The 16,949-nt window shown below is 43.5% G+C and overlaps 1 protein-coding gene across 13 annotated transcripts in view; it reads left to right on the forward strand.

Annotated features, from left to right (window-relative positions):
* The window catches only part of PAMR1 (peptidase domain containing associated with muscle regeneration 1), a 172,879-nt gene that overhangs the window by 108,573 nt on the left and 47,357 nt on the right, over positions 1 to 16,949 (forward strand). For 4 of the 13 annotated variants that reach the window (XM_027114998.1, XM_027114999.1, XM_027115009.1 and 1 more), the window contains 2 exons: positions 7,331 to 7,507; positions 14,112 to 14,240. In XM_027114998.1, coding sequence (XP_026970799.1) covers positions 7,378 to 7,507; positions 14,112 to 14,240 — 259 coding nt within the window. In that variant the 5' untranslated portion in view covers positions 7,331 to 7,377. Of the gene's footprint in view, positions 1 to 5,832; positions 7,064 to 7,330; positions 7,508 to 9,637; positions 13,251 to 14,111; positions 14,241 to 16,949 lie in introns of those variants that run through there. The other 9 variants (XM_027115006.1, XM_027115000.1, XM_027115001.1 and 6 more) reach the window with 9 other exon arrangements.

A 16,949-nucleotide genomic window follows, 5' to 3' on the forward strand; every position in this document is an offset into this window, starting at 1 on the left:
CATATACATATTTCCCCATATCCCCTCCGTCTTGCGTCTCCCTCCCACCCTCCCTATCCCACCCCTCTAGGTGGTCACAAAGCACCGAGCTGATAAAAAAAAATAATAATCATAGGTTACCAGCTTTGAGAGGCAAGAAGATAATCTACACATCTAGCATTTTGTACGTGTGGATATGTATGTCCACTGAAAGAAAACAATTGAAAGATAGACAATATAATATTAAGGTTATTTCTGAATACTTCTTACTCCTTTATGTATGATCTTATTGTTTGAAGCTTTCACAAGGCATCTTTTGCATTAAAATATGGAGTGTTTTATATAGAAAAAAATAAATATTTTGTCCAATGGAAGAGTTAGAGATGAATGAATGCACACGGTGGCTGGAACTTTGTAAGTTCAATTTTGCTATGTGATTATGGGCATGTGCTTGACCTTTTGGTGCCTTGGTTGATCCCAAAGTGGTGCTCTGTGTGTTCTTGGTGCTCAGTTTGCGCTTATTTCCTGGGAAGCACTGACAGGATAAAACTCATTTGCAGCTTAATAACTCTTTGTTCTCAAACATGGAAGGCAAAGTAACAGTTGCTCAACTACAGCAACCCCTGAAACTAGAGGCTGTCCTGGCCTGTTTCCAGGCTAAGGAAGCAACAGGCTGTTCACCCCCTCTCTAAACCTGGAATTCTGTGGGCCTCCCTTCCCACTCAGAATTCCCTAAAAAACGTCTTTGGCATTTCTCTTTGCTTCTTCCCTACTTAGCTCTTTTCATCACTGGTAAAGTGAAGAGGTTAGAGTAGCTTATTTTAGATTACAAGGAAATGTATTACCTACCTCACTGGGTCATCTTGAAAATTAAATTGCATAAACAATATAAAAGCCCTTTAGCTAAACAAATGCTAACGTGATTTAGCATGCATATAGGAAAACATTCAGTAGCTTCTCCTGCTGTTGATATTTCTTTAAATCCTAGTTTCTGGAACTGACCTTTAGCATCATATTGAAATCCCCTGAAATTTGTACAGCTGAAGCCAAATGACCAATGTGCCCTTTGTCCATTTAATTCTGATAAATGGAGAAGGAAAAGTCCAGGAGATCACTTTTGTCTGCTTATTGTATTTTCAAACCTCTTCAGCTGATCAACTTTAAATATTTCTCATAGAATATTTCACTTACCTGTTTGTTTCTTACATGTATGTTTTATTTGTTTTTGTTTTTGTTTTTGTTTTGCGGTACGCGGGCCTCTCACTGTTGTGGCCTCTCCCGTTGCGGAGCACAGGCTCCGGACGCGCAGGCTCAGCAGCCATGGCTCACGGGCCCAGCCGCTCTGTGGCATGCGGGATCTTCCCGGACTGGAACACGAACCCGTGTCCCCCGCATCGGCAGGCGGACTCCCAACCACTGCGCCACCAGGGAAGCCCACATGTATGTTTTGGGGGCACTTTCCTGTCTCTGTTCCAGCGAGGGGAGAAGGAAGGGTGATGGACTTACCAGACCAGAGGAGCCAAGTCAACAAAAGCATTAAAACCGTCCCCTCTTCCATCACTTCCGTGTTCCTGAGAAGTGGTCTTATCTTGGCAAATAGATTTTAATTTGTGATTTTACTTAAACCCCCTTAACCCTGCAAGTCCTGCAAGTCCTGTAGATTTGGTGCTAATGTCCCTGCGTGACCATCCACTTGTTCTCATAGCATCCTACATGTCCTCATCACAATGAGTGATCGTGTGTTTGTGGGATCCTTTATCCAATGTCTACTCCTCTAAAAAACTGTGAGTTCCACGGGGCTGGTAATGGTGTCTGTTCTCTCCACTGTATCCCAGTACCCAGCCTCCTACCTGGGATGTAGCAGACACTCAATAAATACTTGTGGGATGAAACAATGAATTCATCAGTTCACCCACACCCTTAGCACTGTGCTCAGTGAGAAAGCTGAGGACCAGAGTGGTTAAATGACTGGCTGTGGGTTAACCTTTCTTTTGAGAAGACACAGTTCGTTAATTCCCTGTGGATACTGTAACATATTACTACAGACTTAGTGACTTAAAACAGCGCAAGTGTATTTTCGTACCATTCTGGAGCTCAAGGGTCTGAAATGAGTCTTAGGAAGCCAAAATCTAGGTGATGGCAGGCCTGTGTTCCTTCAGGATGCTCTAAGGGAGAATCTGTTTCCTTGCCTCATTCAGCTTCTAGAGGCTGCCTGCGTTCTTTGGATGGTGGTCCCTTCCTCCATCTTGAAAACACATCACTCCTGTCTGTCCAGTGCTTCTGTCCTCACGCCTCTGCTTCTGACTCTGACCCTCCTGCCTCCCTCTTATAAGGATCCTTGGGATTACCTTGGTCCCACCTGGACAAGCCAGCATTCTCTACCCATTTCAAGAACCTTAAATCAGTCACATCTGCAAAATTCCTTTTGTCTTGTAAGGTAACATTTTCATGGGTCCTGGAGGTAAGGATATGGATATCTTTGGGGTTACCACACAGAGTCCTTGGAAAGGAGCCAGCTGGCTGACTTGGCAGACAGCACAGAGATGGGTTTCCCTGGGATCATTCCCTTTGGCTAAGATGATACAATACTCTGGACCTTACCTATAAAATTATTGTAACACGTTAGGGAGGGCAGAGGTGGGCTTGCTCATTGAAATAAAGAGAAATGCCATTTTAGGGAATTAATGTCCCAGGTAAAGGGAGGCCCGCAGTATTCCATGGCTGGGCCAGACGTGGACTAGCCACCTGCTTAGGGAAAACAGGCTTTGCCCTCTACTGGAGTAGAGCAGACCTTACTTGGCCTCCCATATTTTATTACAAGGCTTATAAAAGCTGCAAACAACGTTTATTCTGTCAGTGTCCCCCAAGAGTCATTAGTACTTGTAAATTCTTAGAAAACCTAGAAGGATGGAGTGCTTGCCCTCGGGTGGGCAGGGGGAGGGGTAAGACATGAGCCACACCCCGCAGGCATATTAGATGTTCAGAGAGTGGAGAAATCATACAGCTGGACAAGGCAGGGGCTGGTGCCAAGGAATTGAGACCCAAGTTGGGTAACCTGGACCAACTGTTCTAGACCCTTCACCATGGGAGGGAAAGTGCCCCAGTTCTGATATCAGCAAATTATGGGGCGGAGCCAGCTCTCCTGGCTCAGCTCCCAGCTGGACCACTGGACGGAAATATTTGACTGTTGAAGGGAGGGTAGCTCTAGAGTGGAGGCTGGTTCTTTCAACAAGTATTTATCCAGCACCTCTTGCATTCCAGGCCCTTCCCTAGCTGCGGTGAACAAGTTAGGTATTGTTCCTACCAGCTTATGGTCACGTAAGGGAGACAGATGATACGCAAGTAAATGGAAACATAGAAAGGGATTATAAATTGTGTAAGGGCGATGAAAGGAAACAATTGGGGTACCGTGATAGAGAATACTATGGAAGGAGGGGCAGAGGCACAAACTTCAGATGAGAAAGTCAGCGAGGACCGTTCTGAACACGTGTTATTTACACTAAGGCCCAGCGTTTTGACAGAGGCAGTGGGGAAAGCAAATGTGAAGGCCCTGGGATGAGCAAGACCTTGATGGTTTTGAGAAATAAAAGGTGGGAAATAGTGCCAAGGAAAGGTTGCAGGGCTCAGGAGAGAGCAGCTCTCAAAGGCCTTGGGGGCCATAGCAGAGCATTTAGGGTTTGCTCCAAATGCAGTGGGGAAACAACCTAAGCATTTAATTAATTTATTTATTTTTTATTTATTTGGTTGCACCAGGTCTTAGTTTTGTCAGGCAGGCTCCTTAGTTGCAGCTCGCAGGCTCCTTAGTTACAGCTCGCAGGCTCCTTAGTTACAGCTCCCTGGCTCCTCAGTTGCGGCACGTGAACTCTTAGTTGCAGCGTGCATGTGGGATCTAATTCCCCGACCAGGGATTGAACCCAGTTCCCCTGCATTGGGAGTGTGGAGTCTTCTTAACCACTGTGCCACCAGGAAAGTCCCAACATGAATATTTTATGTAAGGAGTTGATATGTGGTACATTCAGAAACTTAGATCCTTGAGAAATATGGATGTCAATAGTGTTTTTCTTCTTAAGCTACTAGTTATCGAATGTTCATTATATGCTGGGCACTGTGTTAAGCTCTTTATATACATAATCTTATCTAGTCCTTTCAGCTGGCTTCTGAGTTAGATAAAATGTACTCATTTCATTGGATAATAAACTGAGACTGAGTGAGTAAAGTAACTTAGCCAAGGTCATACAACCAGTAAGTAGCAAAGGTGGGATTCCAAACCCAGGTCTGTCTGATTCCAATGCTTAAGGCTTTAAACACTTTTTTTCCTCTCACTAGTTTTTTAATATTAAAAAAATATGATAAAAATAACAACATTTTCTACATTAGCCATTTTAAGTATACAGTTCAGTGGCACAATATTTGTCCTTCTGTGTCTGGCTTCTTTTACTTAGCATGTTTGTAAGGTTCATCCATATTGTAATTTGTATCAGCATCTCGTTCTTTTTCACGGCTGAATAATATTCCACATTCAGAATAATATTTTATGCTTATACCATGTTTTGCTTATTCACTCATCTCTTGATGGACATTTGGGTTGTTTCTACCTTTTGGCTGCAGTGAATAATGCTGCAGTGAGCACTGGTATATAAGTATCTGTTGGAGTTTCTGTTTTTGATTTTTGGGATATATGCCTGGGAGTAGAATTGCTGGGTCATAAAATAATTCAATGTTTAGCTTTTGAAGGAACTGCCACACTGGTTTCTAGAGAAGCTGCATCATTTTACATTCCCCTGAGCAACATACAAGGGTTCCAGTTTCTCTACATCTTTGTCAATGCTTGTTATTTTCCTTTTTTTTTCTTTTCTTGGATTATAGCCATCCTAGTACATGTAAGGTGTTATCTTGTTGTGGCTTTGATTTTCAATTCCCTAATGACTTGTGATGCTGAGCATCTTTTCATGTGTTTATTGGCCGTTTGTATATCTTCTTTGGAGAAGTGTCAGTTCATGTCATTTGCCCTTTTTTTTTTTTTTTACGGTACACGGGCCTCTCACTGTTGTGGCCTCTGCCGTTGCGGAGCACAGGCTCCGGACGCGCAGGCTCAGTGGCCATGGCTCACGGGCCCAGCCTCTCCGCGGCATGTGGGATCTTCCCAGACCGGGGCACAAACCCATGTCCCCTGCATCGGCAGGCGGACTCTCAACCACTGCGCCACCAGGGAAACCCTGCCCTTTTAAAAATTGGGTTGTTTGTCTTTTTGTGGTTGAGTTGTAAGGGTCGTTTACATATTCTGGATATTAAATCCTTATCAGACATATGATTTCCAAATTTCCCTCCATTTTGTAGGTTGTCCTTTCACTTTCCTTTGTTGCACAAAAGTTTTTAATTTTGATAAATCCAATTTATCTGTTTTTCTTTTGTCGTTTTTGGTGTCACATCTAAGAATCCAAGATCATAACAAGTCTAAGATCATGGAGATTTACTCCTATGTTTTCTTCTACTTTCTTTTACTCTTAGCCATTAAGTTCTCTTCTAGATTTTTTTTTAATAAATTTATTTATTTGTTTTTGGCTGCATTGGATCTGTTGCTCGGTGCAGGCTTTCTCTAGTTGCTGTGAGCGGGGGCTACTCTTCGTTGCGGTGCATGGGCTTCTCATTGCAGTGGCTTCTCTTGTCGCGAAGCACGGGCTCTAGGTGCATGCGCTTCAGTAGTTGTGGCGTGTGGGCTCAGTAGTTCTGGCTCTCAGGCTCTAGAGCACAGGCTCAGTAGTTGTGGCGCACGGGCTCAGTCGCTCTACGGCATGTGGGATCTTCCCGGACCAGGGATCAAACCCGTGTCCCCTGCGTTGGCAGGCGGATTCTTAACCAGTGCACCACCAGGGAAGTCCTCTCTTCTAGATTTTAGAAGTTATTCACTTCATCCAGCCAAGTTAGAAACATGAGAAGCTCAGCAAAGTAAGTCCTGGTGTCTGTCCTGGAGGGGACAGACAGAATAGAACGGGAAACAAAATCTCAGTAGTGACAATATCATGGTGGTCTATGCTGGTTGTTCCCAAATGCCAGTATGAGGATCTTTGCTTCCCCACCAGTGTTTGTAGAAAAGAAAAGAGGAATTTTTTCATAAAACTACATGTATTCAATCTAAGGAACTGTCCCTTATTATGCAAGTGGTTCCTTTCTATGATGCTAGAATGTTCTTATGACAGAAGGTTGAGAGAAGATGGTGAGAGTTTCTTTAAATTGGTCTACTTGGCAAATTGAGAATGAACAGTTCTGTGTCAGACTTCCAAATTTAGGGGAGGAAAACAGAAAACTAAACTATGAAATTCAAGAGGTTAGAAGCCACCGCAGATATTAGGGTTGGTTTATATGGGCCTACAAGGCGTGTTGGGGATCCCTCCCTGGGGTTTTTAGGGAAGCCTGATTCACTTTCTTCCTCAAATATCTGACCTATTTCTGTTTCAATCGTCATCTTTGTGCAAAATTTTTAGGAATAGAGAGTTGGGGCAGGAAGAAGAGCAAATCAAAGCTAGGTCTGTTTCTTAGCCTGGATTCCTCCGGGCAGCCTCCGACTGATTCCTTTTATAGTTTTTGCCAAATGATTTTTCTTTTTCATTACCTAAGGTATATTTTAAAAAAGACAGACAGAAAGAAATTCCACCCAGAAAGGAGCACTTTTTTTCTCATGGGAAAGAATGCTCAGTTGTTTTTAGGGACTGAATGAAGTTCTGCCAATGAGTTCACTCTTGTAAAACACTGAAATTCTCCCAAACATACTAATTAAGGTGGTTTTTGTCTTTTCTGTTGGTTTTAGCTTTGAAGATACCGTAAAAATGGCATGTTGCAAAATCGAGGAGCCAGGTTTGGAGGAAATGATGTGGTTCCTACTTGGCATTCAGCCTTGCACTTGATGGACCTAGTCTAGAGAGTGGTCACCAAACCTTTCTGATGGCCCAAGAGCCTGGGCTGTACCGTACAGTTGTGCAGTTTAATGGTTCCTTCTGGAATTGCGCAGTGCACAACCTGTGTAGCTGTAAGCCTTGGCCTGATGTACCCCAGCAAAAACAGAAATGAGCACAGACACTCAGGAAATGTATGCTTGTTTATAAGTTATTTATGTGTATGTGTGTCAATCCATGTAGATTATATATGGATAAAACATGATTTCTTTTTTTGGTTAAAAATTAAAAATGAATAGCAGTTTTAACAAATTTCATCTGCGCCCCAGTGGATGGTTCTGAACATCCTTCAGGCAGGGTGACACGTTTGTAGGGCAAGGTTGCTTCTTGGCAGTAAGGTACTTATGAGTCTCACCTGTTCCTGCCAGGCCCTCCATCTCACCTTCTGGTTTCTGTTTCAGAGTACACAGTCATTAATGAAGGCTGCCCCGGAGCTGAGTGGAACATCATGTGTCGGGAGTGTTGTGAATACGATCAGGTTAAATGTGCCTGCCCTGGAAAGAAAGAAGTGGTGGGTTATACCATCCCTTGCTGCAGGAACGAGGAGAATGAATGTGACTCCTGCCTGATTCACCCAGGTGAGTGTGCAATGGGAGACCTCAGGTTGCCTTCATGTTTTCTGAGGTCAGTAATAGGAGCACGCTGAACACTTGAATTCTGACAGGTAGACATCAGGAGGCTGTGATGCCATGATGATTAAAAGTGGCATAATTCAACCCACTCTAACTACAGGCAAAGGAATTGGAGGAGTTAGTACCCTTTTCAGTGTTAAGCTTATAATGCTGTAGATTTACCTACTTAGTCATTCATTTAACAAATAGACTGAGCAGCTCCTTTATACCATGACAGGTAGTGGGAATACAGTGATTTTTAAAAAGACACACTCCTGGCATTTCCAGAGCTTACAGCTTAGTGGGCGAGATGGAGGAGTAAACAGGTGGCTGTAATGCAGCCTGGCAGGTGCTGTGACAGAGAAGCATGGGTACCATGGGAGTCTGGATGCGGATGAGGGTGGATGACTTATTAGAGGAGGTGATGTGTGTGCTGAAGATGGAAGCAGCAAACTGAAAAGCATGAAGGGGAGCCAGTCGAGAGGTCAGGCCATAGAGAATAGCATGTGATAAGGACCTGTGGCAAGAGAAAGCATAGAGTTTAGGGAATTGCAAGTAGCTCAGTCTCTCTGGAGGTGTGTGTGTGTGTGTGTGTGTGTGTGATGAGAAGCATGGAAAGAGATAGATCAAAGATTGAGAGAATAATCTGAAGGAGAGAACGGGGGGCTCCAAGCCAAAGGGCTTTGGAGGCTGTACTATGATGTTTAGGCTACATCCTGAAGATATTTGGTAACATTGGAGATCTTTTCATTAAAAAGGTAAAAGCTGGGCTTCCCTGGTGGCGTGGTGGTTGGGGGTCTGCCTGCCGATGCAGGGGACGCGGGTTTGTGCCCCGGTCCGGGGGGATCCCACATGCCGCGGAGCGGCTGGGCCCGTGGGCCATGGCCGCTGGGCCTGCGCGTCCGGAGCCTGTGCTCCGCGGCGGGAGGGGCCGCAGCGGTGGGAGGCCCGTGTACCGCAAAAAAAAAAAAAAAAAAAAAAAAAAACCTTTAAAAAGGTAAAAGCTGATTTTCTCTTCAAATGCAGTATGGAGAAAGGATTGGGAGAAGGCCACGACTGGAGGCAGGGGAGGAATAATGGAGACCTTGATGAACAGAAGCCCTATGGATGGAGAGAGGTGGAGGGATTTGAGAGAGATTAGAGAGTGGAGTTGATGACAATTTGGGATTGGTAGGATGGGGGAGTGAAGGGAAGAGCAGAAGTCGAGGATGATGCTCTGGCCCTGAGTTGGACATTTGGGAGGTGGTCGCGGTAATATGAGAGCATCCTAGGGTGAGACGGGACCTTCCCAGGTCATGGTGCCTATTCCTTTGCCTTTACATCAGGCCGGACCTACCTTCTCCCAAACCCCCAATTCCCTGGCCCCACCGTAGAGGGGGCAGTGATTTTCCTTCTTCACTGAAGGGCCTGTCTGCCTGGAGCAGTGTGGACACTGAGCTTCACTCTTAAGGTATTTCCAGCGTGATTAGCGACTCACTGAATGTTTTCTTGGTGCTTTCATATCTGCTGCCTTGTAAATCTGACTTTTTCCAGGGGAATCTGACCTTTTCTCTTCCAGGCCTGATCAAAAGGAGGAGGTAGAGAATTTCAAATACACTTTCCTCAGACTTAAGACTAAAAGGATGTCAAAAAAGTGCCTTGGGAACTTCTCTCATTTCTTCCTCTCCCCTTATTTTACAAACACAGAGAATGATGCTCATTATTACCAGGAACTTTCTTTTTTTTTTTTTTTTTTTGCGGTACGCGGGCCTCTCACTGTTGTGGCCTCTCCCATTGCGGAGCACAGGCTCTGGACGCGCAAGCCCTCAGGAACTTTCTTTTGAGGAAAGCTATAGAAGAGGAGAGAAAACAGGGCTTAAGTATACAGGTGTTACATCTAAACCATCTTCCTTCTTGGAAGAGAGTAATGCTGAGCTTTAAAATAGAAGTGACCTCAGGGCTTCCCTGGTGGCGCAGTGGTTGAGAGTCCGCCTGCCGATGCAGGGGACGCGGGTTCGTGCCCCAGTCTGGGAAGATCCCACATGCCGCGGAGTGGCTGGGCCCGTGAGCCATGGCCGCTGAGCCTGCACATCCGGAGCCTGTGCTCCGCAATGGGAGAAGCCACAACAGTGAGAGGCCCGCGTACCGCAAAATAAATAAATAAATAAATAAAAATAGAAGTGACCTCAGTATAACCTTTGCACATTTGATCCAGAAAAGAAACCCACCGTTCCAATTCCCTGATGGTGAGAATGGTTTGTAGGGAAATAGTTGAGTAGTGCCTCCAAATTTTCTAAGGAAATTTTGAGAGCTAAGCCAGGGTCTCCTGACTAGGGGTCCTTGGCAGGATTCTGAAGTCTTTGAACAATTTTCAATATTTTCAAAAGCCTAGCGATTACTGCTGTTATGAGGGTGGGGCTTTGATTTAATGAGCTGGCATGAGGTCGTGGAATAAATAAGAGACCTTCATAGGCAGTGCTGTGCGCTTCCTACTGCATCATACAGAAGGGCATCAATGTCTGCCACGCCTGCACCCAGCATCTTATTACATCAGACAGGAGACACCCAATATTACCACGTCCAATGGTGCTAGGAAGGATCTTTCAAACTGAGTAGTGAAGAACTGTCCCATATCAACCATCTGGTTGCCCTGAAAGGAGAGGCTAGAGAAAGGCTTTTTTAGAAAAAAAGATTTTCAAAAATAGTGAATTGGTGTCCTAGCAGTCCCTACTGGTGATCAAAGAGGTTTCTCTGTGTGTGTGTGTCATTATGAACGCAGGCATTTTAATTTATTTATATGATGTAATCCATTTCAGTCATTATTTATTTTAATGCACACAACTCATAACACTGGGTGCCCCTTTATGTCTTTCTGTGTTCTTCTGACATGACCACACTGTTTTTGAAGACTTCTTGATTTCTCGCATGACAAGATATTTTAACCTCTTCTTGTATATTTTCTGCCCCAGATCTGGAATCAGCCACTTCTCAAAAGAACTTTGGTCTGAGACCACGATCTGGTCACGTGAAGTGTGCCTTGCTATTGGACTGTCATTGTTACAAGGTTTTGTTTGTATGTTTTTTTAAGTGGATGGAGCTGGAAGACATGTATTTTTTAAAATGAATTTTTGCTGCTACTCAAGTTCAAATGTAATATTCCAAGGTTGTTAATTAATTTCTTTGATTTTATATTTGTATGTCTTTTCTCTCATGGTGAAAATCCTGTTTCCTGATAATATTAACCTAATCACCTACTTGCTTTATCTCATAATTGTACAAAACAGCTACAGCACTATTGGTATTAGTAATAAGACCACTGATGATAGTGATTTTTATTCACCTTAGAATATATCTCACTGAGTATATAGAGTCAAAATACTATGTTTTAAAGCCAGTTGATGTAGTTCTTTTGTCTGTGGTGTTATAACATCTACCTGATGTGTAGTTAGGTTTGTTGTTTCTATCTGTTTTCTATATTTGACAATACAAGCAAATATGTGTGTGCATTTCTGTATCTTTCCCCTTCTTGCGCAAAAGACAGCATGCCATAAACACTGCTAACTGCCTTGCTTTTTTCTCTTAACAATATATGCTGGAGATCACTCACGGACAGTAATAAAGCTGTTTTTTTTTCCCATTTCTTTTTACAGTTGCATGTAACTGCATCATGTGGATTACCATAGTTCATGAGTATTTGGGTTGTTTCTAGCTTTTTGCTGTTATAAATACTACTCTAGTGGATAGCCTCAGGCATACATCAGCTAGTATTTTTGCAGCATATCTTTGGGGGTACATTCCTGGAAGAAGAATTGCTGCATCAAAGGGAGGTGCATATGTCATTTTGCCAGCCTTTGCCAAATTCTCCTCCAGGCATTGGCATTCACAGCAGCCGTACATGAGAGTACCGTTTTCCCGAAGTCTTGCGACAGAGCGTGCTGTTTTGGAATTTTGTCAGTCTCAAAGGTGCGAAATGGGATCTGAGCCTGGTTTAAGAATTTCTATCACTTCTATCGTTATGCTGGACAACGATTCTTTCTCTTGTGATGGCAGTAATTGCACGAGGATCGATGTCCAGGGACGTGGTGGTGGGGATGGCAGTGCTGACGTCCAGCAGTGGCCAGCGGAACTGGGGCCCTCAATGGAGCAAGGTGGCTGTGTATTTTCGTGTGTTTCTAGGCTGTGTAGCTTGGACCTCGGTCCTCTAACCCTCCTGTCAATACCGTGAGCTACTTAGCGTCTTTTTAACACAGCCTTGTTCATCTTAAGCACCAGGCTGGTTTTTGTGGCTTGCAGCTAATGGCCCGGATGTTACTGTGCTGAGAGCTGGCAGGGTCGTAGAGGGCGGACTCTGAGTCCATTGGCCTCCTTAGTGGCACAGTGGGTAGGAAATCGGACGGGAATGTGGCACATGGGCGAAGAAGGCCTTTAAAAGACCATCTTTTAAAACAGTCTTTTAAAGGACCGCTGGGACCCAGTTATGGGCCATGTGAAATTTGATGAATCACATTAGCAATTCTTTTCTGGTCGGAAGAGACACTGGGAGAGGGAAGCAAAGTCAGGATGGTGTGCAGAGAGAGAGCTACAAGTCTCTCCTCTACAGAAATCACACATATGTACACTGCATGTATATACTACAGGCCAATGAAAACCTAATTTTAGCCAAAAGCAAAAAAGTATGCTATTATATTAGCTCAAGGAAATCCTGGTTATCTTGAATGGCTCAGAAGCCTGGATTATTCATCCATTCAACCATCCATCTATGCATTTATTTATTTGCTCAAATCTCAAATAATAATATTTCTGGAACACTTATTATGTGCCAGATACTGTATTAAGTGGGGGGGATATCATGTTGAACACGGTGCAGCCCCTGATTTCAGTCTGTACAGGAAGACAGACAGTAGGCAGTTAAAATTGAGCATGCTATATGCTATGGTGGGGATAAGCCAGGAGGAGCTATGGGAATGCAGAATAATAATAATAGTTCATGTTTTGGGGGTACTTGCTATGTGCCAGGCCCTTTACACGTGTGAATTTAATTTATAAAACAACTTTATGAGGTAGGCACAGTTTTTAACCCTGGGTTTACAGATGAGGACATTGAGGTACAGAGAGCTTAAGCCATTTGCTCAAGGACACACAGCTGGACAATGGAGGCACCAGAACTTAGCGCTCCGTTTTAATAAGTGGGATTGGATTATCTCTACCTTTCCTCGCTGTCCCCCGCCCCTCAGGAGACCCTTGACTAGGGTCTGCTCAACCCTCTCTGGTGTGCCCTGCTGGTCGGGGGGAGCCTGACACCTTCCAGGGTGAGCCCATTACTAGGCATTAAGGTTGTTTCGGACGGCACACTCTGCTTATAGAAGTGTATGCCATAGAAGAATATTTAATGGAATGGGAAGATGGTTGCTATCTAGTATCAAATTAAAAGGTAAGTTATTAAAAACAGAATGTACAGTATGTAGTATAAGCCTAATTTAAAAAAATGTGTTCATATATATAGAAAGAATTACTGATCATTTTCTCTGGGTGATGGAAGTTTTGGTGTTTTTAATTGAATTATTTTTGCTTATCTGAATTTTCTAAATATTCCATAATAAACATGTAATATTTTTATAAAGAGAAAAAATACCCTGTTTTGATGGATTCTACCTTTTACTACAGGTTATTTCATTTTGCATTAAAACATCAGCCACAAATGAAACAAGCCAGACACAAAAGGCCATATATTGTAAGATTCCATTCATATGAAATGACTGGTAGATTACTGGTTGCCGGGGATTAGGGCTGGGGGTGGGGATTGGCGAATGGGGAGTGACTGCTAATGAGTATGGGGTCTTTTGTGGGGAAGGTGATGAAATGTTCTAGAGTTAGATAATAGTGATGGTTATGCAACTCTGGGGTATGCTAGAACCCACTGAATTGTACACTTTAAAAGAGGGAATTTTATGGTATGTGAATTATCTCCATGTAGACTTTTTAAAAACTAATGCATTAGAACCAAAATGTGCAATCCGTCTGGAAGCTTATTACTAAATGTTTTTGACATCTCATAGTACTTTTCAGGTTACTGACGTTACGTGAGATATGGCATCCCTGTAAAACATGAAAAATTTACAACCAGCAAGAGGGTTTTCCTTCAGTACAAACAACAGTGTAATTTAGATTTGGTTTTCATATAGTAATAGGCATTTGCTGTCAATTAGTCTTAAATTTGGAGGTATTTTCATCAATGTTATTTGCTTGATAAAACATAGTGATTACAAAATAATTTTAAATAGCATTGTGTTTTATTGAAACTTAAAGTTCATAATTATGACCAGAAATGGAATATATATATATAAAAAAAGCCATCAGCCACTAACTAGGAAGATGGTTCAGACCACCCTCCTAAACTCCTCAGTCTGAATTCTGGTGCCTCTAGCATCTTCCTAGGAATGAGCATTTTTTAATAAGGGCTTTGGCACCTTTCTAGGTCCAGATGCCCTTAGTTGAGACAAGGTCCTGGGAAGGTCCATAGTTCCTCTCTCATGCAGCCCATTAGAACCTGCATGTGCTTAATCTAACACCCTTCTGCTTGGAAAATTTTCAGGTTGTACCATCTTTGAAAACTGCAAGACGTGCCGAAACGGCTCGTGGGGGGGTACTCTGGACGACTTCTACGTGAAGGGCATCTACTGTGCAGAGTGCCACGCGGGCTGGTACGGAGGAGACTGCATGCGTAAGTACACCCTGACATAGCTCCATCTCTAGCGTGTGCTCCTTTAAAGTCTCAGCTTTGCCATGGACTAAGGTTTATCTTATTGGACTCTGAGTTCTGGAAAGTTTGTGGCCAGAGGGCTTTCTAGGTAAGACTGTAAAAAGCAAAGATGTGTTTCCATCTGTTGTGTGTGGATTGTGGACTTCTGTTTGGAATTGGCCACAGGAGGTTTCTGTCTGTTCTTAAATCTTCCCCTCTCTCCTAAATGAAGCCAATGCATTCTGCACAGAGCATGCCTCATGTCCACTGAGAAGCAATTGTGTGTTGTCATTGGTCAGCAAGCAGTGAATAAGGCTTCAAAAATGCTAAGTCTGTAGTGCATTTAACATATGAATTTCTATTGGAAACCTTCTTGAGTCCTGAGGTAAATTCCTGGAACCCATATCAAATGGTCAGCATGCCACGTGTCCCAGGAAAGGGATTCTTTCTGGGTTCCGCTTGATCTCCAAGAATTACTAAATCTTTATTAGTGTCCCCCTCTGAGTCAATAATCCTTTGAAAATGGAGTGGAAATCTAACCTGTCTCAGTTTAAGATTCCCCTCTGCAGCAACTGAGAGTCAGGATCTGGAGCAATGTACAAACTGTCGTCGTTTCGTTAAAAGCCTATTTCACATGTTTCCTATTTGAATCAGGAGCAGTCAGGGTGGTCTTAGAGTCTAAGTAATTTTATGCTTATGAACGATATTTCCAGTCTGCAGAAATAGAGGATGGAGTGCTATTGGTGTTCTTCGCTTGATCAAACCTGTTGCAAAATACAAGAGTCTGGGGCAAAGGGTGAGGAAGATACCTAAGTCTATGTGATTTCAGACCCCATATTCTCAACCACAGTACTCACCTACCTCCCAGTGGTGAGTTCTTCCTGATAGCTCTGTTTTCTCTGCAAAGCAGGGTATGAAATCTCTAATGATAGCAGAGTAGAAGGGAAGCTGAGGCTTGAGAGTACCAAAGTTTTGGGACAGCCACGTGATGAATGAGGAAATGCACCAGCTAGCGATGATTTAAAGCATGTCCAAGCAAGGCTGAGGACCCAGTTGAAGCTGGAACTCCTGTGTAGATGATGCAGCCAGGACAGGTGGATGATGCTCTCTGGCAGCATGGTAGCAGAGATGAATAAAAGCAGTCATTTGGTTGATCCAAGAGTTGGCTGAGACATGATTGTCCAGGGGTCCAGGTTGGGTAGGGCATGAAACCAAAAAGAACCGGGTAAAGAGAATAGGGACTGGAGGTCTCGATGAGATGGAAAAGCAGGCTTAGTGATAATAAAGCAATGGAACATGTAGATGGAAGAGGTATTGTGGTCAGAGAACAGAATTTCTAAGTTGAAGCTTTCAGGGGTGGTGGTGATAATGTGTTCATATAGATCTGTCAGTTTTTGCTGTGTAACAAACAACCTCAAAAGGACAGATGTGTATTTTTCTCTATCCTGGGTCTGTGAGTTGGCTGGGGTTTAACTGGTTTCAGCTGGGTTGGCCTAGGTTGAACTCTAGGGTTCAGGGCTCAGACCAAAGGGGCAACTTGGCGTGTGGTCTTCTCAGAGTGGGTCACAGAAGCACAAGAGGCCAAGCCAAACACACAGCCAAATTTAAGGCCTCTGCTCACATCACGTTCACTCATATTCCAAGGAAGTCACATGGCTAATCCCCAAATCAGTCAAGTATGAGAGTATATTCCATCCCAAGGGGAAGAGTACAAATATTTCCTAAACAATACTCTAAACACTCTGTGTGAGTAAGTGGGTTTGTTTATCGGACAAGGCAGAGAAGGGGAAGAATATTTGCATGTGCGAGGTCAAAGACAGAAGGACTGCATTTGCCCCAAGAAATCCTGTAGGTGTGTCTTTCCAAATGGTACCTATTGGTTGAGTCCTGGGTTTAGCCTCAGTGTAAGAGCTGACTGTGTATGGAGTCTGATTGGTTGGATTAGTCATGGTGGCCATGTGTAGGATCAAAGCCTTCTCAAGGACAGCAGAACTGGCTCAGGGCAACTGGTCATCACAACTAGGCAGGCAAAGCGGAGCACACATGCCCCCATTCATTAAAAAAATGTTTAATGAATAAATCTACCCATAACCATTCAAAAAATATTTCTTGAATGGATGCTTCCAGGTGCAATGATGAGCAAGACAGGTGTAGTCACTGCCATCGTAGAGCTTGAAAATTAGAGAGGAGAGACCAAAAAACAAAACAAAACAAAACAAAAACCAAAACAAAATAAGAGTGTGGTCAATGCTATGAAACAAAAGGATGGTCATACTCCTACCTCATTCTTTGTTGGTTCAGTTATGCTTGTTCAATTCCGTGATGTTTGTTCTGAAAGCCTCATTCCATACAGTGTATGGTACCTGATTACTGTCCTCATTCCACCCAGTTACGGATATTATCTGATCACAGCCACATACACGAAGGAAGCGTTTCTTATGGATCACCGGGCTGGTCACCAGGGAATACAATGAACCCTCCGTGAGTTCACAGTACATTCGTGGAAACAGGGCTTGACCCTAAGAAGACATTGATATGTTGTTATTAGGTTCTTATCACCTACAGCTCATACTGGCACTAAATAAATGTGAAGGGAATTCATAAGAGGAAGTAATTCATTTCAGTATGTGTTGAATGCCTGCTCAGTGCTGGGCACCGTGCTGCCTGCCTCTGTTAAGGGGCAGCTGAACA

Source organism: Aethalodelphis obliquidens, unplaced genomic scaffold, assembly GCF_003676395.1.
Source record: "Aethalodelphis obliquidens isolate GAN/ISIS:26980383/991018 unplaced genomic scaffold, ASM367639v1 scaffold14, whole genome shotgun sequence".
NCBI lineage: Eukaryota > Metazoa > Chordata > Mammalia > Artiodactyla > Delphinidae > Aethalodelphis > Aethalodelphis obliquidens.